This window comes from Canis aureus, chromosome 12 (genome assembly GCF_053574225.1).
Source record: "Canis aureus isolate CA01 chromosome 12, VMU_Caureus_v.1.0, whole genome shotgun sequence".
Lineage (NCBI taxonomy): Eukaryota > Metazoa > Chordata > Mammalia > Carnivora > Canidae > Canis > Canis aureus.
Window position 1 is genome coordinate 29,755,996 of NC_135622.1, and position 24,268 is coordinate 29,780,263.

The window sequence follows — 24,268 nt, forward strand, 5'->3', positions numbered from 1 at the left end:
TAACAGACACCCATGGCCTTATCACCTAGTTCTATTGAAGCTCCCCAGTTTGTGATAGGTACTTTGACTTTTAAGATAAAAAATAATTGCTTTGCGCTCAAATTTTTTGTAACCTTAAGACTTCTCTTTCTCTCTTTTTAAATATTTTATTTATTTATTCATGAGAGACACACAGAGAGAGGAAGAGACACAGGCAGAGGGAGAAGCAGGCTCCCTGGGAGGAGCCCGATGCAGGACTTGATCCCAGGACCCTGAGATCATGACCTGAGCTCAAGGCAGACACTCAACCACTGAGCCACCCACGTGCCCCAAGACTTCTCTTTAAAAATAGTCTACTGGGGGCCTGGGTGTGGCTCAGTTGGTTAAGCTCAGTCATGACCTGAGCTGAAGGCAGACGCTTAACTGACTGAGCCACTCAAGTACCCCCAAATTTTAAATTTAATTAAATGATTTAAAGTTAAATTTAAATAGCTACATGTGTCTTAGTGGTTACTGTATTGGATAGTACAGTTCTGGAAGATTTCTCTGTTCACTTCTTTATATTATCATTAAATGTTGTTTCTCCATTTACCTTCCTTCTGCCTTATTATTTCCTGAAAATTAGCTAGTTTGGGTAGCTATAATGAATTGGAATATTTTTCCTCTTATATTTTCTAATTGGTTATGATTGATGCATAGAAAGCTATTGTCATCTGGAAGTTGGTCATGTATCCCTAAAATTTACTGAAATTGCTTATCATATCTAGTACCTTTAAAATATAGTGTTAAAAAATAAAAATAAAAAAAAATAAAATATAGTGTTACTTTTTATAGAGTCTCAGACTTTTTATGTGTACATTTGTATTGCCTGCAAATAAAGACAGTTTTGTCTCTCCCATTTTTATTTCATATCCTTTTGCTATCTTACTGTTTTGGCCAGGGACTACCAGAGGGACTGCCTTGTAGTCTTCTTGATTTACATGTAAATACATCTGAAAATTCACCAATAGGATATTTGTTACAAGTTGTTGATAGGTACCCTTTCTTAGGTTAATTCTCTTCTGCTCCAGGTTTTCATGTTTACAAGTGAATGTTGAATTTTAGCAAATCATTTTCTGCATCTATTGAGATGATCATTTGATTTTTTTCCTTTAATTTGTTAATGTAGTGTACCACAATAATAGATTTTCTGATATTGAGACATCCTGGGATAAACTCTTCTTGATTATAAACTTTTTATTTTGTTTAAAAAGAAAACCATTGCTGAATTAGGTTCACTAATATTTATTTGGGATTTTTGCATTAGTATTCATAAATAAAATAGGCTTATAACTTTCTTTGTGTTGTCCATATCTGGATTGAGTAAATAATATTAGATGAGCCTCATTTATTATAATACCCGTATATTTGGACTTACTTTTTTTATTGGTGTTGGTGTCTTTTCTGTTTATCATCTTTTTGCTTTTTTCTGTTTCTGTCATCTGTTGAAATATTGTTGTCTGTGTTCTGTTTTTTTCTACTTTTGGTTTGAAATCTATAGATTATATTTCCGTTATTTAAGTGGTTACTTTTCAATTTTTAACATACCTATTTAGCTATAAATTATTCTCATAAATCTAAAATTATCCTGTATTTGTCTTCCTCCTTAACACAGCAAAGATACTAACTAACATGTGGGATACCTGGGTAGCTCAGTGGTTGAGCATCTGCCTTCAGCTCAGGTCATGATCCCGGGGTCTTGGGATCGAGTCCCGCATTGGGCTCCCCAACAGGAAGTCTGTTTTTCCCTCTGCCTGTGTCTCTGCCTCTTTCTCTGTGTCTCTCATGGAGATTTTATTTAAAATAAAATCGTAAAAAAGATACTGGGCCACCTGGGTGGCTCAGCAGTTGAGCATCTGCCTTCGGCTCAGGGCCTGATCCCAGTATCCGGGATCAAGTCCCACATCGGGCTCCCTGTGAGGAGCCTGCTTCTCCCTCTGCCTGTATCTCTGTCTCTGTCTCTGTCTCTCTGTGTCTCTCATGAATAAATAAAATCTTTAAAAAACAAAAAATAATTTTTTAAGTTTTTATTTATTTTAGAGAGGGGGAGCAGGGGGAGGGGCAGAAAGAGATGAAGAGAAATCCCCAAGCAGACTACCACCACCACACACACACACACACACACTAAACATGAAGCCCAGGCCTTGATTCCCTGAGATCATGACCTGAGCCCAAATCAAGAGTCGGATGCTTAGGCGACTGAGCCACCTAGGCACCCCTAGAAGTGGTGATGTTTTTAGAGAGCTCTCTACAGTATGATCTCATATAAGAAAATCTCATTTCAGGTTCTGAGCAACATTCATACAGTCAGAGCCACATGGCAATCTAAAAAGCCCAAAACATGGACCTTTTCTCCCCAGGTAAGGAATCTGCTAAGGTGAATGGAATGAAACATGAACATCTTTTACCTGTTAAGTGTTATGCAATTTAATTTCTGAAGCAAAGCTGTCTATGTGTATCTCTCAAATAACATATTTATGTTAAGCACAAGATATATGGGGCCGGATTTGAATCTTTAATGTTTAATCATATAATGATTTAATGTTCTTTGAGGACTTTGATAAAAATTACTTTTGTTTCTGACTCATCAGAGTTACAATTCTTATGAATCATGTTATTCAGTGGATTTTGGGGTTCAATTCTAGGAAATGCCCTCTGATGAAAATGAAAACAAAAAGATAAATTTAGGAAGTGTTTTTCACAAATGAAATCAACTGTGCTAATGAGAGCTGTGCTTTCTTCAGATGAAATCAAGGGTGACGCCCGGGGCTGGTACTTTACACCCAGGCACTGTCAAGCCTGGAACAAAAAAAGACTGGAATGAGGTTAGGTGGGTTCAAACCACTGAGTCCCTATGACATAGATGTTAGTGAACATGAAGATTTTATATCTTGATGTTCTTGTTATAATATTGTCTATATTTATTTTACTTTACTTTCTTCCTGCCTCATAAATTTCATTATTCTAGTATTGACTTCTCATAACTAATTCCTTTGGGGCACTGCCCCCTAAAAATTCTCCATTAACCTTTCTCTTACTGCATCTGAAGATCTTCAAGCAATAGGGGTTTGAGAAGAGGACACAGGGCATTGAGGAGATCCAGCCACCTAGCTTGTGTGCTGCATGTACCCATGCTTGGCTTTAGCACATCTGAGAGTCTAGTTTGATCTTTTAAATGCCCTACTGCTTGTATTTTGGCACAACATTTCACAGTTCTGATGTTGCATTTCTATGTACATGAAGCATTTAGGGTCGAACTTTCTAATTTTTCTGGATATGAAGACAAACTGGAAGAATAAATAAGAAATTATTCCTTTGTTGACTGAAATTAAGCATCTGCTAGGAGTGAAATTCTTCCTAGGCACTATGGGAACTTACATGTTGGTAGAGAAGAAACATAGACAGGTATAATAACAATAGCCTGTGTTTATGGAGCTCTGTCCATGTGCCAGGCATGGTGGTAGGTCCTCTCCTGGGCATTATCTAATTTAGTCCTTAGAATAGCCCTGTTGGTGTGGGGGTCCTGTTGATATCCACCGCCAGGGCAGAATGTAATGGTTGAGGAACTCCCAAGTACTGTGGAAGCACAGAGGAAGGTGAAATTAATTATGGCCCTTAAGCTCAGGGAAGGTTTTGTAGAAGAGAAACTAGACTTGGAGGGTTGGGGAGGATTTTATAGTCAAGGCAGAGGGGTGTGGTTATCCAGAGAAAGGAAAAGAAATGAGCAAAAGAGAAAGGAAAGGAAAATTTACAAGGCACGCCTCAGGAAAGTTGAGCAAATGTGTGTATAAAGTCTTCAATTTTAGCTCTATTTACAAAAAACAATGGTTAATATAAATACCTTGTTTTATATGCAAACTATTTTTATAAAACCTCTGAGGACCTAGGTACACTACTATTTTCACATTACTTTAACGGAAGAATAAGTGAAGGCAAAGGTATTTCCCTCAAAACAAAACTTAAATTTTTTAACTTGAAATCATTGGTGTAGATGGGTCCAATCCATCTGCTTTCTGTTTCCTTTAAAAGATTATTATTACAATGGAAAAGTATAAACTATGTACAGATGAGTAGAGCTGAAACCTCCCTCCCATTTGTATTAGTAACTTAGTTTTCTTTATTGTTTATTTATTTCAGGTTACTGGCATCTTGCCCTGCTTGCTTGATGGTGATTGTTTTATCAGATCCAATTCTTCATCCCCAGATCTTGGAATATTATTTGAACTTGGAATTTCTTATATTCGCAATGTATGTCAGTTGAAAGAGAAAACCTTCTAACGTATCAGTTAAGAGAAGTTTAAAAAAAAAGTCTGTATTTACAAGTAAAATAATTGAGGTTTTCATATATAATAGAATTTTAATCTCTTGAGGAATGGGAATGGTTCTAATTTATATATAGTGCTGCTTTGTCAATAGCATTTATAATAAAAGTATATTTGTTTATGTTTATAGCTTGAATGAACTCCAATGCATTTAAAGAATGAAGACTTGAAAAGGATGAGAGTTTGTAGAAAGTGATAAAAGATGTTTAGTGGCATTCCAGCAGTGTTTTAGCTCTGTCCTACAGGGTCAGGGTATACTTAAGCTTGTGCCTGATGGTTCTAATTAGGTGACTTGTCGAGTGATAATTTTTTATAAAGGGAGCTCCAGAAACTTGGATTAACTCATGTCATATAAACAATTAAACCAGTGGGTGTGGGTCTGTGTAGTAATTTATTTATTTTTATTTTATTCAGTCTTTTCTTTCAATTCCAGTATAATTAACATGCAGTGTTATATTAGTTTCAGGTGTACAATATAGTGATTCAGCAGTGCTGTACATTGCTGAGTGCTCGTCATGATAAATGTGCTCTTAGTCATCTTTACCTATTTGACGTGAGAGTAATTTAAATGTCCCTACAATCTAATAATATCTTGGTAGGTGTAGTATATATACTTGGCCTCAAGGTGACTCAGAGAACCAACTGCTGTTAATAGTATTACATCATCCTTTTTTTTTTTTTTAAAGATTTTATTTATTTATTCATGAGAGACACAGAGTGAGAGAAAGGCAGAGACACAGGCAGAGGGAGAAGCAGGCTCCATGCAGGGAGTCTGACGTGGGACTTGATCCTGGGTCTCCAGGATCACAACCTGGATGGAAGGCAGCGCTAAATCGCTGAGCCACCTGGGCTGCCACTTTCATTTCTTCAAGTCAGATGCATCCATTTGTGTTGTGGGACCGGAGAAGGAAGCAGAGCCCCAAGCAAGTCCCCAGGGCCTTTAGCAGTTGATGAGTAGAGGTAAAGTCTGACCCATGATTAAAAAATTAAAAATTATTTAATTCGTGCATTGCATCTCTCACTGAGACAAAGCTGCATAAATCGCATGTAGTACTTATGTGGTTTAGATCATTTCACAAAATATTTATATCATTGAAACAATAGCAACAGTTGTGACATCATCAGATTTAAGGGATTTTCAAAAGTAATTTAACAAGAAAGGATTTTCACTTTACATACTTCCTTAGCCATCTGGCATGCCAGGAAAATGGGACCGACTGTGTTTCACTTTATTTTCTTGTGAAGAATTTTTTAGTTCTAAAAGCGAATGCTAATTTTGTTCCCTTTAAAGGACCAGGTATGTGCTTTTAAATTTGGCTGATTCAGACATTAAGTTTTGTATGCCCATTTATTTCCTAGTCAACTGGTGAAAGAGGAGAATTAAGTTGTGGCTGGGTGTTTCTTAAACTTTTTGATGCCAGTGGAATTCCTATTCCAGCAAAGTAAGTTGTGTATATATTCCTTCCAAATGAATAATTTTGTAGAAATTCATTATTTAGAATCTGGATATCTCAGGTTTGCAGAGTGTGTATTCTGTTAGCATTTCAAAAACTTGGGGGAAGAGGGCTTTCAATGTTGATTTTAATGTTCTTTGAGGTGGTATATGAAAACAGCATGTACAGGGTCATCTTAGAGAGGAAGAAATGCCACATATAGAACAGTTATTTTTAAAAATGTTTCCTCAGGGACGCCTGGATGGCTCAGTTAGTTGAGCATCCAATTCTTGGTTCCAGCTTAGATGGAGGCCTGCCTTGGGCTCTGTGCTCAGTGAGATTCTCTCTCTCCCTCTCCCTCTGCTCTTTCCCCACTCCTGTTCTCTCTCTCTCTCTCTGTCTCTGTCTCTTTCTCGGAAAGGAAAGGGAAGAGAAGGGAAGGGAAGGGAAGGAAAGGAAAAAGAAAGAAAGAAAAAGAGTTTACCTCTGCTGAGAATATTTTTCAGTAACTTTCTATGGTATTAGCACATTTCACAGTGCTAAAACGGAACCTGATTCTCTCCAAAGAGTCGGAAAGCTAAGTCCAGGATCCCCAGGTCCTCTGTGACTCTACTTTTCTCCTATAGGGGACACGCCAAAATCCTAATGGCAGTTACTGTAAATGAATTTAAAACTGAAGACCAAAAAGCAGATGGGTACCAAATATTTGCAATATAAACATCATAGTCAGATTATTATCCCTGATATAAAATGGGCTTTCAGAAATAAGAAAAAGACAATTCAGACTTTTAAATGGGTGCACACACAAAAATCTAAGTCTAAGATATAAACAAGAAATTAACTGAAGAGATACTGTTGGGCAGGCATCAGGATGGTGATTATGATCCAGGGTTTGGAATTCTACAATTCAGGACTCTAGTCCTGGCTCTGTCTGTGTAATTAAGCCAAGTTCCAGGTTCTTTGCCTATACAAGCCCCAATTCCCTCTATCTTAAAATGGGAGAATATAACAGTTCCTACCCCAAAGGGTTATTCTGAGGATTAATTCAGATAATGCTCCCTGCCATCTGTGACTTCTGCTTACACTCCAGGGGTGGGTATGGCTTCTCTACCACAGGGCAGAGGTCAAAGTCCGGACTCCACTTGTCCTCCTCTAACATCAGCCCAGTGATAGGGGAAGGGGCACACCCTCTGAGAATGTAATAGTCCAGGCTACTTGTGATTTAAATTTGTTTTGTTTTGTTTTTAAGAATGTCTAGGGTTTTCAGCTGTCCCTAGTGGGAGAGAAAAGGGGATCTTCTCCATCTTTCCAAAAGTAAAGTCATAGCTATTTTTCTAAATGAGGTAGAAGCCTATGTATTGATATAGAAACATTTCCAATGTATATTATTATATGGAAAAAAGCAAGTCGCAGGATAGTATGTGTACTGTGGCTCCACTTTTGTTCATAAAATTTGTATTTGTGTGCATATATGGGCAGGTTCATGTAAAATGTTCCCGGAGGTTGCCTCTGAGGAGCAGAACTAGGGAGTTAATGCAGCGGGATTAAAGAGGGCTTTTATCTTCTACTTTCTACATTTAGGCAATATGCAACTTTAAAAGAAAATGTGTCAGTTTTGAGATTTACTATGTATATATATATTTGTTTGCATTTGCAAAGAAGAAGGTAGGGCCTTTCCAGACTAGAAGGGATGGGATGGGGAGGGATGTTTTGTTTTGGTTTTTTGTTTTTTTTAAGATTTTATTTGAGAGAGAGAGAGAGAGAGAGAGCTCGTGCATGCGAGGGGGCAAAGGGGAGAGGCAGAGGGAAATGGAGAAGCAGACTCTTCCTCCTGAGCAAGGAGCCTGACTCAACTCAGAGCCCAGTCCTGGGACCCCAAGATCATGACCCAAGCTGAAGGCAGATACTTAACTGAGCCACCCAGGCTCCCTGTTTCATTTTTTACTTATCATTTCTACTCTGTATAAACAGTTGAAAAATACATTTAAAAATACATCATTAATGTGTTCATTAATGTAAATCATTAAAGTCAAAACACTTTGATGGCGTCAATTAATTTTTCCATTTTAATGGGGAACAATGTATTTTCTACAGTTCAAAGTTAAGAAGGAAACTTTATTTACTGAGATAATATCTCACAGAAGAATCAACAACTTTCATTCTCATTTAGCAATGAGACAAATAAAATGTCTGGAAATGTATCTGTGCTAAAAAATATTTCACTCCTGATTTCAGTGTTTCAAAATGGAAACACATGGTTTTTCCTATTCTTTTGTAGAACATATGAACTATTCTTGAATGGTGGCACCCCTTATGAAAAAGGTGTTGAAGTGGACCCTTCGGTATCCAGAAGAGGTATGGCTCTTAGGCATTGCTTTCTCTCCTTTCCTTAAAAAGTAAACAGAATAAGCACCAGCAAAGAGAGCTATATGCTAATAAGCATAACATTCTTCACTTGAATTCACATTTTTAAAAATAAGTCATTTGATAGTAAAATCCTAATCATTTTTACTAAGTGCTTATTTTCTTGGCAGCACACATGAGACTCTAATGTAGGAAATCAGAAAGCATGGGGTCTGTTCATTAATGCCTTCTTGAACACTGAACTGATACTTGTGACTGCCACAGAAATAATGAAATAGTCTAATTCCCAGGTTGCCTATTGCTAGACATTTCAAATTGTGAAATACACTCTGAGTTCCTTTACAAATATTGAGCATCTTTTAATATATTCATTGACCAGGCACTGTGCTAGATAGATAATGGGGAAATGGAGAGTAAGACAGATATATTCCTTGACTCATGGATCCATGAGCTCAGCTCCTGACAGATGTAGAACACATAGCATGCTGCTGCCCTAGCAATGCCAGTACCACCTTCTTGGAACAGGAAAGGGTTTGGGACCTGGGAAGCAATTGGTTATACCTGGAGTCAGTCATGCTTTTTTTTTTTTTTTTAGGCATGCTTTTTAAACTGCTTTTCCCTTAATAATCTGGCAGCAATGCTGTCAAAGCATCTGATTTAGCAGCAGCTCGAGGGGCCAGTCAGGTATGCTTAGGGGGGGTCGGTAGGCTTTAATGCCATGCTTTATTTTTTTCTCAGCTCATTTAGGGTATGTGAGGTACCCCTGCTTTTCATACAATTATTATTTTTAACCAAAATCTTTGTTGTATTATAGAGAGCAGTTTATTTTATTATATTCATTGTCTCAAGCATTTCAAGTTTTGACATTTATTTTTGATTTTTTTTAAAGCATATGGGAGTGTTTTCCATCAGATGATGACAATGAGAAGGCAGCCTCAACTCCTAGTAAAGCTGAGATCTTTGAACAGGAGATCAAGAGACTTGCTGAGGTTGGTACCTGATTAACTTGAGGCTCTTCAATGTTTGTAGACTATCCCTGCTTTTGGCTTCTTCTCCTACTTGGTCATCTTTTGTCAGGTTTTTCCTCATTAATTCATCTGCCAAGGATCAGCAGGGAAATGGAATGGTAGGAAAATTCAAATCAGCTTGTTCTTTTGTTTACTAGTTAGCTTGAGTAATACATTTGGTCAGAAATAGTAGAGAAACTTGGCTAAATCAGGTTTGCCATCCATGATCCTATTGTCCCAGAACTTTTTTTTTAATATTAGGTTAGTTGAGGTATAATTTACATGCAATAAAACTTACCTAGTTCTCTGGTTGACTTATTTTGCTTAGCATAATACCCTCTAGTTTCATTTTTTTTGATGGCTAAGTAGCATTCTGTATGTATATGGAATATGTATATATGTATCATATCTTTATCCATTCATCTGTCAATGGACGTCTGGACTCTTTACACAGTTTGACTATTGCAGATAGTGCTGCTATAAACATTAGGGTTCAGGTGCCCCTTCAAATCAGCATTTTTGTATCCTTTGTATAATACCCAGTAGTACAATTGCTGGGTCTTAGGGCAGTTCTATTTTTAACTTTTTGAGGAACCTCCATACTGTTTTCCAGAGTGGCTGCACTGTTTGCATTCCCACCAACAATAAAAAGGGTTCTCCTTTCTCTGCATCCTCGCCAACATCTGTCATTTCCTGACTTTTTAATTTTAGCCATTCTGACCAGAGGTGGTTTTGATTTGTATTTCCCTGATGCCAAGTGATGTTGAGCTTTTTTCCTGAAACTGTTGGCCATTTGTATTCCCAGCAGCTTTGCCTTTTCCAGAATGTTCTACAAATAGAGTCATATAGTATGTAGTCTACTGAGTCTGGCTACCTTCACCCAGCATACTACTGCATTTGAGAGTCATCCATGCCATTGCATGTAGTAGAAGTTTGTTCTTTTTTGTTCTAGATAGTATTCCATTTGTTGGATATACCTTTTTTTTTTTAAGATTTTATTTATTTATTCATAGAGATGCAGAGAGAGAGAGAGAGTAGCAGAGACACAGGCAGAGGGAGAAGCAGGCTCCATGCGGAGAGCCTGACGTGGGACTCGATCCAGGGTCTCCGGGATCATGCCCCGGGCTGCAGGCAGCACTAAACCGCTGCGCCACTAGGGCTGCCCTGTTGGATATACCTTAATGTGTTTATCCATTCACTAACTGATGGACATCTGGGTTGTTTCTAAGTTGGGCAATTATGAATAAAGCCACTCTAAATATTTGCATATAAGTTTTTTATGGGTAGCTATGTGGCTTTATTTCTCAGAGGTATAAATACATAGGAGCAGGATTGCTGGGTAATCTGGTGTCTTTCTAATTTTATGAGAAACAGTTTTCTGAAATTGCTATAGCATTTTACACTCCCAGCAGCAATGTATGAAAGTTCCAGCTACTCATGTTCTTGGTATTACCTGTTTTTTTTTTTCTATTTTGGCTATTTTAATAAGTGAGTAATGGTATCTCATGGTGACTTTAATTTGCATTTTCTTCAGGAAGCTTTTTAAAACTTATTATACTTTTCAGTTAATTTTCTTCTATTGATTTACAGAGCTCTTTTTAGATTTTTTTTATTCCAGTATAATTAACATACAGTGTTATATTTTCTCAGGTGTACAATACAGTAGTTTAACAATTTCATACATTACTCAGTGCTCATCACACTGAGTGTACTCTTAATCCCTTCACCTATTTCAAGGAACTTTTACTCTAGTGGGTTCCCAGATCTATCACCTTCTAACTCAGTAATCTCTTGGACAAGTCATTTAACTATCTTTCTTAAGATACCAAAGGACCTATCAACCCCATGAAACTATAATGAGGTTTAATGAAAAGAAAGTATGTAAAACATCTAGATTATTTTTATAGTATATGGCACATAGTAAAACACAATACGTATTAGCTATAATTATTTACTATTATTATCATATGTATACATAAACGCAAATATAATTCTAGGTCCATGGTGCTATGTCATAAAATTTGTTTAAGTGAAGATGTGCTATGTAGCTAGTGATATCAGGAGGATTTGAAATAGTCTTTGAAGGATTGGAGACATGTACACATGTGAAGATGGGAAGCTATAGAGAAAAAGAACCTAGCACAGAGAGCACATGGTGGACAAGAGAGTGGAAAGGAGGAGCAGTGCCTAGAAACAGAAAACTGATGAAGCTGACCTGTTCCACCACGACCTGCTTCTTGCTTGCTCATTACCAAAAAACAGAGTAATAGGATGAAAACTTGGCATAGCCTCCTAAAATGTTGCTTTTCTTGTTCTGGATCATGCCCTTAGTTTAAATACTACTCATTCTTATATCTGATACTTAAGTGTGTTTTATAATTCTAGTATTAACAGTTAAATCTTTCAATAGCCATTAATGATGTGTTCATGGGTATTACTCATTCTCTTGACTCTCCCCCCCCCCAACCCTGCCCCCAGATGTTTATAGCACTTATAAATTCCCTTTTTCACCAATCTCTCCTTGGAAAATTGTTATTTTTCAAGATTAAAAAAAAAAAAAGAAGAAGAAGCACAGTAGCAGTCTTTGTAAAAGAAAAGCCATAATCCTGTTTGGCTTCATTCTTCTGCTTCTTCAGCCTCCCACTCCTCATCTCATTGGTAAGCCTCCAGGAGTCCCCAAGTACTCCCAAGTGTGTCTTTCAAGCACAACTCTTAATAGTGTTGCTTTGGCCCCAGATACTGGTTCCAAGATACTTTTTACAATCTAGAGATCAGATATGACTGGGTGGTGCAGAGGTCAGGTAGGCAGGCCCATGCTTCCAAAGCAGTGAGTGTTGTGTATACTGGTTCTCAAAGAAGGGTCCTGAGTCTTTGCCCTCCAGACCCCAGGAACTGAGGTGTGCTTGTTTGATCACAGCATATACGAGGCACCGGAAAAATGTTTGCTAAAGAACTTCAAAGTAGGAATCTGCCTTTTAGTGTAAAAGTGTACTTCAGACGTCTGCTCTGCCTCCTGCTGTCCCTAAAGTTCCCTCACCTTGTCTTGGGGTGTGCTCTTCTCTCCTCCCAGAGCCCAGGGGGGACCTGTCTTGAATTGCCACTCCACTTTGCATGACCCAGAAGTGTGTATGCCTGGTAGTGTCGAGTATGGACTGAGGCAACCCTCCAGTGCAGCCGAGGTTCAGGCTGGCTCTCACAGAGACCAGGCCATGGACTCAGAGAATCCAGAGGCCCCGTGCCTCAATGCAGAGCCCATGGGCTGTGGTGCGAGGGCTGTGCTGTAGGTCCACCAGCATGGGCACTTTTGGGTATCTCTGCCCTGAGCCTGAACACCCTGGAGGGTAGAGACTGAGGCAGGACTGATCCATCTCAGCCCCCTCTCCTCCCCTGACTGCTTCCTTCAGAAGTACATCCCACCTCTCTCCCCACCCTCCCTTGCTTAAGAACTTCACCATTGTTTGGCCAGAATTCTCTGCTTGAAGGAGAAAGGACAGAGGCTTTTAACATTATGCCAAGGGACATACAACAATGTGTACAGACCCAAGGATGGGAAGCCCAGTGAGAGTTTGCCTTCCCACCCATTTTTACCCAGTGCCCGTGCTAGCTGGCTTCACACTGTCCTTTCACCAACCAGCAGTCTCACGTGTGTATGCCTTTGGATGTCTGAAGACCTGCAAAAATGCAAATTAATCCGTGTAGTGAAGACCTGCAAAAATGCAAATTAATCTGTGTAGACTTGTCTCCTTTTTTTTTTAAGATTTATTTATTTGAGACAGAGAGAGAAAATGAGTTGGAGGGGAGGGATAGAGGGAGAAAGAGAAGCAAATTACCTGGTGAGCAAGGAGCCCAATGAGGGGCTGGATCCTGGGACCATGACCTGAACCCAAGGCAGGTGCTTAACTGACTGAGCCACCCAGGAGCCCCAGTTTGTCTCCTTTACTAAAGAAACAGCACCAGAACCCTGCCCATGGGACTTCTTTTGTGGAGACAGTTGTAATCATAGTGACCCTCTTGGCATGAGGCAAATAAGGGAACACATAGAATCCTTCAGTTTCACCGAGACTTGCCTTTCTAATTTTGGAGCTATTTTTCAATGTTTTTTTTGTTTTTGTTTTTGTTTTTGTTTTTTTACCTTGATATGATTTGGCCGAAGGCATGCTCTTAAGCCCCTGAAAGGCTCTGAATTTTGACGACTCTCAGTGTATTAGTTCAGCACAGATACCAAGAAATACTGATCTGTAGAAGTAGGCTGTGTGTATGTGTATAAATTTGCTATAAACTTGTTTATTTGTCTTTGCTTTTTTGATGTATCCTAGCTTGCTTTTTCTCTTTCACTTCCATTGTATTATTTCTAAAAATAAATGAGGTAATAGTGTTACTAGCCTGGGGCCCATGATTACATGATTCTGTTCATTGCACTTCTGCCATCAGAGTTTGCTGGTGTATCTGTGAGATCAGAAAGATGTATATTTTTACTTCTTCAGCATAGCCTATCTCAGTAGCTCAGAGCTTTCTGGTCTTCTTGAGTTTGGGAAAATCAGAAGATTTCCCTAAAGAAAACTAATAAAGTGCAGCTGTACTGCCTCATGTTATGGGGAAGTGCCAGAAGGAAAGGAGTGCCTACACTGTGGGAGGAACGAAGGCCTCTACCACAGGCTGGCAGTGATGCCAGCCAGATAGAGCAGGCGGGTCCATGAGAGGTGAAGAAAAAATGAAAGGAAGGTTACACCCCTTCCTCTAGCAAAATCAATGGCTGTTCTTCAGCATGAGACATGGTTTGGGCATGCAGCTGAAACACTGCCCAAATGAGCCATAGACCAGAGGACAGGATGTGGAACAAGCCTTAGGAATTGCAGCTGAACACCAAGAAGGTATGTGGCAGCATCAAGGCAGCTTACATGGTCCTCTGCAACCAGTCTTTGAAATCCAGATCAGACACAAGACTAGCATTGTAGCCAGATTAGAAAACAATAATTTCTAACTTTGTGTACCAAATGACATATATGAATGGAAGAGAACCTGTCTTGCATTTTTGGATATTTCTAGAAATGCAGGAGTTGATTAGGAAGTGGTCAAGGATACTTACTAAATTCCATGAACCTACCCCTGGGGTATCCATTGCTCCTCCACCACCATAGGCATTACATTCATTCTATTTACTTCCAACAGGCTGGAAACCTGAACTCTACCTCTGTGACTAATGTTCCCTTCTAAAATACTTCTTCTAGAAATTAAAGGATTAATTTACAAAAGTTAAAGTCTCTCGAGCCCCCCTGGGTGGCTCAGTGGTTTAGCGCTGCCTTCAGTCCAGGGTGTAATCCTGGAGACCCGGGATCGGGATCGAGCCCCTCATCGGGCTCCCTGCATGGAGCCTGCTTCTCCCTCTGCCTATGTCTCTGCCTCTCTCTGTCTCTCTCTGTGTCTCTCATGAATAAGTAAATAAAATCTTAAAAAAAAAAAAAGTCTCTTTTTAAACTTTTGGTGGTTTTTCTTAGCCCAAAGATATTTGCCTCCTTGATAAAAGACATTGTTTGCAAGGTTTTCAAGATTTCCTATGTTTAGAAAATGTATATTTAAAATGATTCAAGAGCTCTCTCCTTGCGGATCCTGCGCCAGAGGAGATGCGCGCAGCTAACCCGGTCTCCTTCGCGCGACCCTTACAGCTGCTGGTCCCGGGGCACAATGGCAACTCTTAAGGAAAAACTGATTGCACCAGTTGCAGAAGAAGAGGCTGCAATCCCAAACAATAAGATCACTGTAGTGGGGTGTTGGACAAGTTGGTATGGCATGTGCCATTAGCATTCTGGGAAAGTCTCTGGCTGATGAACTTGCCCTTGTGGATGTTTTAGAAGATAAACTCAAAGGAGAAATGATGGATCTACAGCATGGGAGCTTATTTCTACAGACACCTAAAATTGTGGCAGATAAAGATTACTCTGTGACTGCCAATTCTAAGATTGTGGTGGTGACAGCAGGAGGGAGAGAGCCACCTCAATCTGATGCAAAGGAATGTTAATGTCTTCAAATTCATTATTCCTCAGATAGTCAAGTACAGTCCTGATTGTATCATAATTGTGGTTTCCAACCCAGTGGATATTCTTACATATGTTACCTGGAAACTAAGTAGACTACCCAAGTACCGTGTGATTGGAAGTGGGTGTAATCTGGATTCTGCTAGATTTCGCTATCTTATGGCTGAAAAACTTGGCATTCATCCCAGCAGCTGCCATGGATAGATTTTGGGAGAACATGGCGACTCAAGTGTGGCTGTGTGGAGTGGAGTGAATGTGGCAGGTGTTTCTCTTCAGGAACTGAATCCAGAAATGGGAACAGACAACGACAGTGAAAATTGGAAGGAAGTGCGTAAGATGGTGGTTGAAAGTCATCAAGCTAAAAGGGTATACCAACTGGGCTATTGGATTAAGTGTGGCTGATCTCATTGAATCCACGTTGAAAAATCTCTCCAGGATTCATCCAGTGTCAACAATGGTGAAGGGCATGTATGGTATTGAGAACGAAGTCTTCCTGAGTCTTCCGTGTATTCTGAACACTCGGGGCTTAACCAGTGTGATCAATCAGAAGCTGAAGGATGATGAGGTTGCCCAGCGCAAGAAAAGTGCAGATAACTTGTGGGATATCCAGAAAGACCTAAAAGATCTGTGACTTCTGGCTTCTAGGCTGTAGAAATTTAAAACCATGATGTGATTAACTGTGAGCCTTTAGTTTTTCATCCATATACATGGATCACAGTTTGCTTTTATCTTCCTAAATATGTGAATCTGGGCTCACAGAATCAAAGCCCGTGCTTGGTTTAATGCTTGCAATATGAGCCTTGAACAAATAAAATCAACTACCGTAAAAAAATAAAAATAAAAAATAAAATGATTCAAGACATTTCCTTGAGTATCTTTTAACATTAGCTCTTATGCTCAATATATCCCAGTAGGCAGTAGGCACTTAGTGTGTGTCATGTGAGGATTTTAAAGCACCCACTTGTCATGTTTCAGATTATTATTTTTGAAATAATATTGAAATTTTATTTCTTTTTTTTTTTAATTTTTATTTATTTATGATGGTCACAGAGAGAGAGAGAGAGGCAGAGACACAGGCAGAGGGAGAAGCAGGCTCCATGCACCAGGAGCCCGACATGGGACTCGATCCCAGGTCTCCAGGATCGCGCCCTGGGCCAAAGGCAGGCGCCAAACCACTGCGCCACCCAGGGATCCCTGAAATTTTACTTCTATTTTTATAAATATTTTCTCTTTGATGCTATTGTATATGAAATTGGTTTTAATTTCTTTTCAAACTGTTCATTGTTAATGTATAGAAACATGACTAATTTTTAAAAAATATTTTATTTATTTATTCATAAGAGACACACAGAGAGAGAGGGGTAGAGACACAGGCAGAGGGAAAAGCAGGCTCCTCGCAAGGAGCCCAATATGGGACTCGATCCCGAGACTCCAGGATCAAGCTCTGGGCCAAAGGCAGGCGCTCAACCGCTGAGCCACCCAGGTGTCTCCGTGACTAATTTTTGTATGCTGATTTTATATACTACAACTTTGTTGAATTAGTCTATTTAAACTGTTTTTTTGGGATCCCTGGGTGGCGCAGCGGTTTGGCGCCTGCCTTTGGCCCAGGGCGCGATCCTGGAGATCCGGGATCGAATCCCACATCGGGCTCCCGGTGCATGGAGCCTGCTTCTCCCTCTGCCTGTGTCTCTGCCTCTCTCTCTCTCACTGTGTGCCTATCATGAATAAAAATTAAAAAAAAAAAAATAAACTGTTTTTTTGTGGAAGCTTTAGGGTTTTCTACATATAAGACCATGTTGTCTGTGAACAGAGATAATTTTTCTTGTCTTTTCCAATTTGGATGCCTTTTGTTCCTTTCTCTTGCTTGGAGCTCTGGCTAGGACTTCTAGTACTATGTTGAACACAAATGGTGAAAACAGGCATCCTTGTCTTGTTTCTGATCTTAGAGAAAAAGGTTGTGGTCTTTCACCATTGAATATGATATTAGCTGTGGGATTTTCATATATGGTCTTTTTCATGTGGAAGTAGTTTTCTTCTATTCCTAGTAGTATTTCTTCTATTTCTGTTGAGTGTTTTTATTATGAAAAAGTATTGAATTTTGTCAAATTCTTTTTTTTTTTAAGATTTTATTTATTTATTCATGAGAGACAGGGAGAGAGGCAGAAAAGGATATACCAACTGGGCTATGGGAGCCCGATGTGGGACTTGATTCCAGGACTCTGGGATCACACCCTGAGCCAAAGGCAGACACTCAACCTGCTGAGCAATGCATGAATCCCTCAAATTCTTTTTCAGCATCAGTTGAGAAGATCCTATGGGGTTTTTTCCTTCATTCTGTTAATGCAGTATATCACATGGATTTTTCTAATGTTGAACCATCCTTGCATTCTAGGAATAAATCCCACTTGTTCATAGTGTATAAACCTTTTAATGTGCTGTGGAATTCTGTTTGACAGTTTCTGTTGAGGATTTTTGCATCAATATTCATCAGGGATATTGATCTGTAGTTTTGTGTGTCTTTGGCTTCAATAACAAGATAATGCTGGTCTTAGAGAATGATTGTGGAAGTAATCCTTCCTTTTCAATTTTATGGAAGAGTTTGAAAAGGATAGATATTAATTTTTTAGATATTTGATAGAATTTACCAGTGAAGCCATCTGGTCCTGGTGTTTTATTCATTGGAAAGTCTTTGATTATTGATTCAATCTCCTTACTAGTTATGTCTATTCAGATTTTCTATTTATTCCTGATTCAGCCTTGGTAGGTTGTGTGTTTCTAGGAATTTGTCCATTTCATCTAGATTATCCAACCTGTGGATATACAATTATTCATAGTTCTGTCTGCAATCCTTTTTGTATTTTTGTAAAATCAGTAGCAGCATCTCTCTTCATTTCTGATTTTATAACTTGAATCTTTTCTCTTTTCTCTTAGTCCTCTAGCTAACAGTATTGATTTTGTTGATCTTTGCAAAGAACCAACTCTTGCTTTCATTGATTTTATATGTTGTTTTCTGTTATTTTGCTCATCCCTGCTCTACTCTTTATTATTTCTTTCCTTTTGCTATATTTAGGTTCATTTGTTTTTTTTTCTTTCCTAGTTCCTTAAGATTCAAAGTTAGGTGGTTGATTTGAGATCTTTCTTCTTTATTAATGTAAGCATTTATAGCTATAAACTATTCCTTAGCAGTGCTTTCACTGTATTCCATGAGTTTTGGTATGTTATGCTTTCATTTTACTTGTCTCCAGATATTTTCTAATTTTCCTTATGAGTTCCTCTTTGAGCCATTGATTGCTTAAGAGTGTGGTGTTTAATCTCTACATATTTGTGAATTTTCTATTTTTTCTTCTGTTGATTTCTAATTTCATTCACTTGTGATCAAAAAATATACTTTGTATGACTTTAGTCTTTTAAGTTATTAAGACTGGTGTTGTAGCCTAATATATGATCTATCCTGAAGAATATCCCATGCACACTTGAGAAAAATGTGTATTCTGCTATTAACTGAGTGAAGTGTTCTGTATATTTCTTTAGTTACAGTTAGTCTACAGTCTTCTATTACCTTATTTATTTTTTGTCTGGTTGTTCTTTATTAAAAGTGGTGTATTAGATTCTCCTACTATGATTGTAGATCTGTGTATTTCTCTCTTCAGTTTTGTTGATGTTTGCTTCATATACTTAGTATCTCTAATATTTGTTGTGTATGTTATAATCTTTATATCTTCTTGGTGCATTGACCCTTTTATCATTATATAATATCTTTCTTTGTCTTTTTAACACTTTTTTTAACTTAAAGTCTGTTTTGTCTGCTATTAAGATAGCCACCCCTGCTCTCTTTTGTTTACTATTTGCATGGAGTATCTTTGTCCTTTCATTTTCAACCCATGAGTGTCCATAGATCTAAAGTGAGTCTCTTGTAGATAGAATATAGTTAGATCCTATTTTTTCTGCTCATTCTGTATCTTTTGACTGGGAAGTTTAATCCTTTTATTTTTAAGGTAATCACTGATAGGGAATGTTTAGTACTGCCATTTTGTGATTTGTTTTCTGTACATCTTCTGGGGGACTTTTCTATGCCTCATTTCCTCCCTTAATGCCTGCCTTTTATTTTATTTTATTTTATTTTTGTTTGATTAATTTTTTTGTAGTGGCACATTTTGATTCCTTTTTCATTTCCTTTGTGTATATTCTATAGATTTTTTTCTTTGTGGTTATCATGGGGATTCCATATAACATCTTAAAGTTATAGGAACCTATTTTAAACTGATACAAACTTACCATCAATATTGAAATTTTCTTTTTGTTTTTTGAGCCCTTACTATAGACCAGACATTACATTAAGTACTTCACACTTACCTCAATTTAATCCTTTTAGTAAGTTTCTGAAACAGAGGTATTACTCTCTGCATTCTAAAATGAGGAAACCAAAACAAAAGGACAATAATTAACCCTAAGCCACATAGCTAGGAAGAAGCAAAGTCAGAATTCAGTCCAGGTCTGCCACACCCCTCCCACATTCCACCAGGCACCAAGGAACAGTCTGAACTCCTCGTGTGTCCTTTTTCATTCATCGCATCAGGAGGAGTGGCTACAAGGCTTTGTCAAAACTGGTAGCTGACTAATCCCCTTCTTCCCCAAACATGTAATTGGTGACTTTCCTTCTTTACTTAACATATAACATGGGTGAATGCCCTAAAATGGAAACACAAGAATGGCAAAACAGAGTTCAGATTTGAAAGTGTACACATAGAAATAGTAGTTTTCTGAGGCTTACTGTAGGCAACTTATAGTGGGAATTTTCTTTAAAACTGTTAAAACTTTTTTCCAATAATGAAGCAAAACTTGGAACTGTTCATTAAAGTAGTAAGTATATATTTAAAAAAACACTGTAGGTGAGATTGTAGGAAATTGTTTAATGAATACATATTTTTCTTCTTTAACAGTTTACTGCCAGAAACATTAATTGGAAGTATGTGTACCATTCATTTGTTGATATTTTATCGCCAAATTCTTGGAGATGTACTCCTGAAAGACAGGACGAGCATGCAAAGTGCTGGTAAGAGTCTTTGCAATTTCCTTATATATAGTAATGCATCATGCTTTGAGTAAATGTAACCTACGCCAGCCTTTATCTTCTGCTTCTGAAGGTAACATTTGGAATAAAATATTTATTTTTTGGAATAAAATATTTAGAATAGCATCAGTGTCAATAAATTACCTTGAGGGACGCCTGGGTGGCTCAGCAGTTGAGCGTCTGCCTTTGACTCAGGTTGTGGTCCTGGAGTCCCAAGATTGAGTCCCACATGAGCTTGCTTCTCCCTCTACCTATGACTCTGCCTCTTTCTCTATGTCTCTCATGAATAAATAAATAAAATATTTTAAAGTAAATAAATAAACTACCTCGTTGCACAGTATTGTGCCCCATTGTACACCTGTATATATCCTGTGTGAGCTCAGTATATATTCAGTTCTTTACAATATGCATATTTTTACATTACAAATTATGGAGATTCGAGATCCTAAAACTCAGATATAATCATATTTCCCCTCGGTGTCTTGAATAATATGTTTATACCACATGTTTGGTATGTACATCATCTTTTTGGGAAGAGACCAAAATCACCCAAAATAACTGATTCTTAATGTGTGAAGTTAAATGTCAACAGATTAGTTAAAATTAAATACAGATAAAAGGTACTCCAGTGTTCTATTTTTATTCTTGTAACTTCTTTGTAAGCTTGAAACTTTTTCCAAGTAAATTGTTAAAAAATAATTTTAAAAAATCAATGAGTTATCACACATGATTAAACTTGCAAAGAGATATACATATGTTATAAGAATTGCCTTTAGGGGTGCCTGGGTAGCTCAATAGGTTAAGCATCCAACTCTTGCATTCAGGTCAGGTCATGATCTCAGGGTCCTAAGATTGAGCCCCATGTTGGGCTCTGTGCTCAGCATGGAGTCTGCTTGTCCTTTTCCCTCTGCTTTTCCCTTCTCCCCTACCCTCTGTAATAAATAACTAAAATCTTAAAAAAAAAAATTACCTCTAAAAATAGTTTAATTTTAATGAATAGTCTTTGAATTCAGTAAATTAGAAAGCAGATATGTATAGAGTGCTTCCTATATGCCAAGCATGTAGTAGGCGGTTGTAACAGATACATCCTCACCCTGGTGGCGTGACAGACTTCAAACACAAGATTATATAAATAATCCTTTTCAACCTTATAAAATAAGTATTTTAAAGGAAGAAAGCCAACATGAACATACACTAGGAAGACCTGAGGGAAGTCTCTAGGCAAGTAATATTTAAGATAAGACCTGAGAGAGGAGTTTAAGATATGGAGGAAGAGCCTATCTGAGCAGAGTGGCCAGTGTATCTGAAGACCCAAGGCAAAACAACCCAAGTATGTTGGAGGGATTACAGTTGAAAGCAGGCCAGTGTGGCTGAAACAGAGTGAGTAGGACCAAGAGCCCTATGATGGCTTAGCAATTGTGGACAAGTAGAGTTCATGGTTAGACAGGAGTCCTTTCCCAGGACTTAAGAGAGAGAAATGGAACTCTACAACAGGGAGGTACCACCATTTCTCAAGGAACAATTATAACTCCAAGGGAAGGACACTTTGAACTTCTTCATCATCGCTTGCCTTTGAATTTATTTTAGTAACTCGAAAGAAACTTCATGAATGATAAGACTTATTAGAGGGTTATTAGCTTTCCTGTTGGGAAGGAGGTTACTCAGAACCAATTTCATCATTTGAATCTGACCATCAGAATAACCCTGATAAGACCTAGAGGAACGATTTTTCTCTACTGAGGATGCAAGGTAGCAAAATATATTGCCCATGTCATTTTAAGAGTGTCCTTTCTGGTGTGCTTCTTTGCAAAGGTGTTTCATTTGCCATTATTTATTGTGAAATATCAGTATTCTCCTATACAGTATTTAGGACTATGGCTAGAATCCTCAACTCCTGATTCCTTTCATTTTCATCCACCACCATCCATTAACCCCAAACACCAGTTCCGGAGTCCTTTCTGACTCCAGGACTGGAGTCAGTTCCTGAGCAGCTTGCACCGTGTCTCCTGTCCCCTGGCACTTACTAGTTCCAGCTCAGCAGGAATTCTAGTATACTTGATATTCAGTGTTATATTAGTTTCAGGTGTACATATAGTGATTCAACAATTTTATACATTACTCAGTCCTCTTCACGATAAGTGTACTTTTCATCCCCTTCATCTATTTCACCCATCCCCCACGCACCTCTCTCTGATAAGTATCAATTTGTTCTCTATGGTTAAGAGTCTGTTTCTCATTTTGTCTCTTTTTCTTTGTTTGTTTTGTTTCTTAAATTCCACATATGATTGAAATCATATGTGATTTGTCTTTCTCTGAATTATTTTGCTTAGCATTTTACCTTCTAGATCCATCCATGTTATTGCAGATGGCAAGATTTCCTTCTTTTTATGGCTGAATAATAGTCCTCTGTGTATGTGTGTGTGTGTATCTCTTCTTTATCTGTTCATCAGTCTGTGGATACTGGGCTGCTTCCATAATTTGGCTATTGTGAATGATACTGCAATAAATATGGAGGCACATACATCTTTTCAGATTCTTTGGGTAAATACCCAGTAGGGGAATTGCTGGATCATATGATAATTCCATTTTTAATTTTTTGAAGAACCTCCATGCTGTTTTCCACAGTGTCTGTGTCAATTTGAATTCCCACCAACAGTGCATGGGGGTTCCATTTTCTCCACATCCTTGCCAGTACTTATTTCTTGTGCTTTTTATTTTAGCCATTGTGACAGGTATGAGGTGTTATCTCATTGTGGTTTGTGTTTCTTTTTTATTAGAGAGAGAGAGAGTGCAGGGGCAGGGAGGGGCGGAGGGAGGAGAGAGAATCTTAAGCAGACTTTACACTCAGCTCAGAGCCCAATGCAGGGCTCAATCTCATGATCCTGAGATCATGATCTAGGCTGAAATCAAGAGTTGGATACTTAACCAACTGAGCCACTCAGGTGCTCCTGTCATTGTAGTTTTGATTTGTATGTCCCTGATGATTAGTTATATTGAGCATCTTTTCATGTGTCTGTTGACACATGTATGTCTTCTTTGGAGAAATGTCTGTTTATGTCTTTTGCCCATTTTTTAATTGGAGTATTTGGTTTTTTGGTGTTGAGTTGTACTTCTCTAGTTACTTTTACCATACTTCAGTTATGTCATAAGGAGGAAAGAGAGGTTGGAAAACAGCAAAGAAAGGAGAACAAAATTTTCTAGTTTTATTCTGTTCAGAGCCACTTTACTTTCACCCTAAAAGCTCTGTCTACTTGGTACAAGACTCATTTCATAACTCCCTGGAGTATGAGTTTAGGGGTGGATGGAGATTGAGCAGACAGTTTTGAGCCCTCCTAGAAGTTAAAATGTATAGAATGTGTTATCAACAAATCATGTAGCATAATAATTTTTGTCTGAATGAATGTTTTTATGTCTGTTGCAGTCAAATACATTGGATGAAGTTTATATAAAATCCTTTTTGTTCTTTTGTATTTCAGATTTAATTAGTAACCCAGTGTTGGCCACCTTCCCCAAGCTCTTGGAGCAGCCTGACATGATGGATGCACTCAGGGTGGGTAGCACACATCATGATAGAAACCTATGGGTTCTGAAAACAATTGAACATACCATGTTAGTGAGTTCTGACACCTGCTCTACCGTTGGTTTGATTGTTTTTCCAATTTGGACAGTGTCTCCCAACCCCTGTACATTGTCTAGTTAACTTGCTCTCATCCTTTCTTCCTTAGTATGAATACTATTTCCCAGGGCTGCTTCCCCTGACCCAATAAGCAGATGAAGTACCTGCTATGTACGCTATTGCAATCTCTTTCCTATTCTTTATTCCTTGACTTAAGATGGCCACTGATTGTATCCTAAGCAAAAATCCAAAATGGTTTGTTAGATAAATAGACTGACCTTTCAGAGGAGAATCAGGGTACATATATCATTTTTTAAAAATTTTATTTATTTATTCATGAGAGACACAGAGAAAGAGTGAGAGAAAGACTGAGAGAGAGAGAGAGAGGCAGAGACACAGGCAGAG

The 24,268-nt window shown here is 38.2% G+C and overlaps 1 protein-coding gene and 1 pseudogene across 3 annotated transcripts in view; both read left to right on the forward strand.

Annotated features, from left to right (window-relative positions):
- NPHP1 (nephrocystin 1) overlaps positions 1-24,268 on the forward strand; it is a 59,077-nt gene that overhangs the window by 29,550 nt on the left and 5,259 nt on the right. For all 3 annotated transcript variants that reach the window (XM_077843340.1, XM_077843342.1, XM_077843343.1), the window contains 7 exons: positions 2,304-2,378; positions 4,156-4,266; positions 5,700-5,782; positions 8,052-8,128; positions 9,027-9,126; positions 20,117-20,229; positions 23,724-23,797. In XM_077843340.1, coding sequence (XP_077699466.1) covers positions 2,304-2,378; positions 4,156-4,266; positions 5,700-5,782; positions 8,052-8,128; positions 9,027-9,126; positions 20,117-20,229; positions 23,724-23,797 — 633 coding nt within the window. The remainder of the gene's footprint in view (positions 1-2,303; positions 2,379-4,155; positions 4,267-5,699; positions 5,783-8,051; positions 8,129-9,026; positions 9,127-20,116; positions 20,230-23,723; positions 23,798-24,268) is intronic.
- LOC144324655 (L-lactate dehydrogenase B chain-like) lies at positions 14,773-16,004 on the forward strand (annotated as a pseudogene).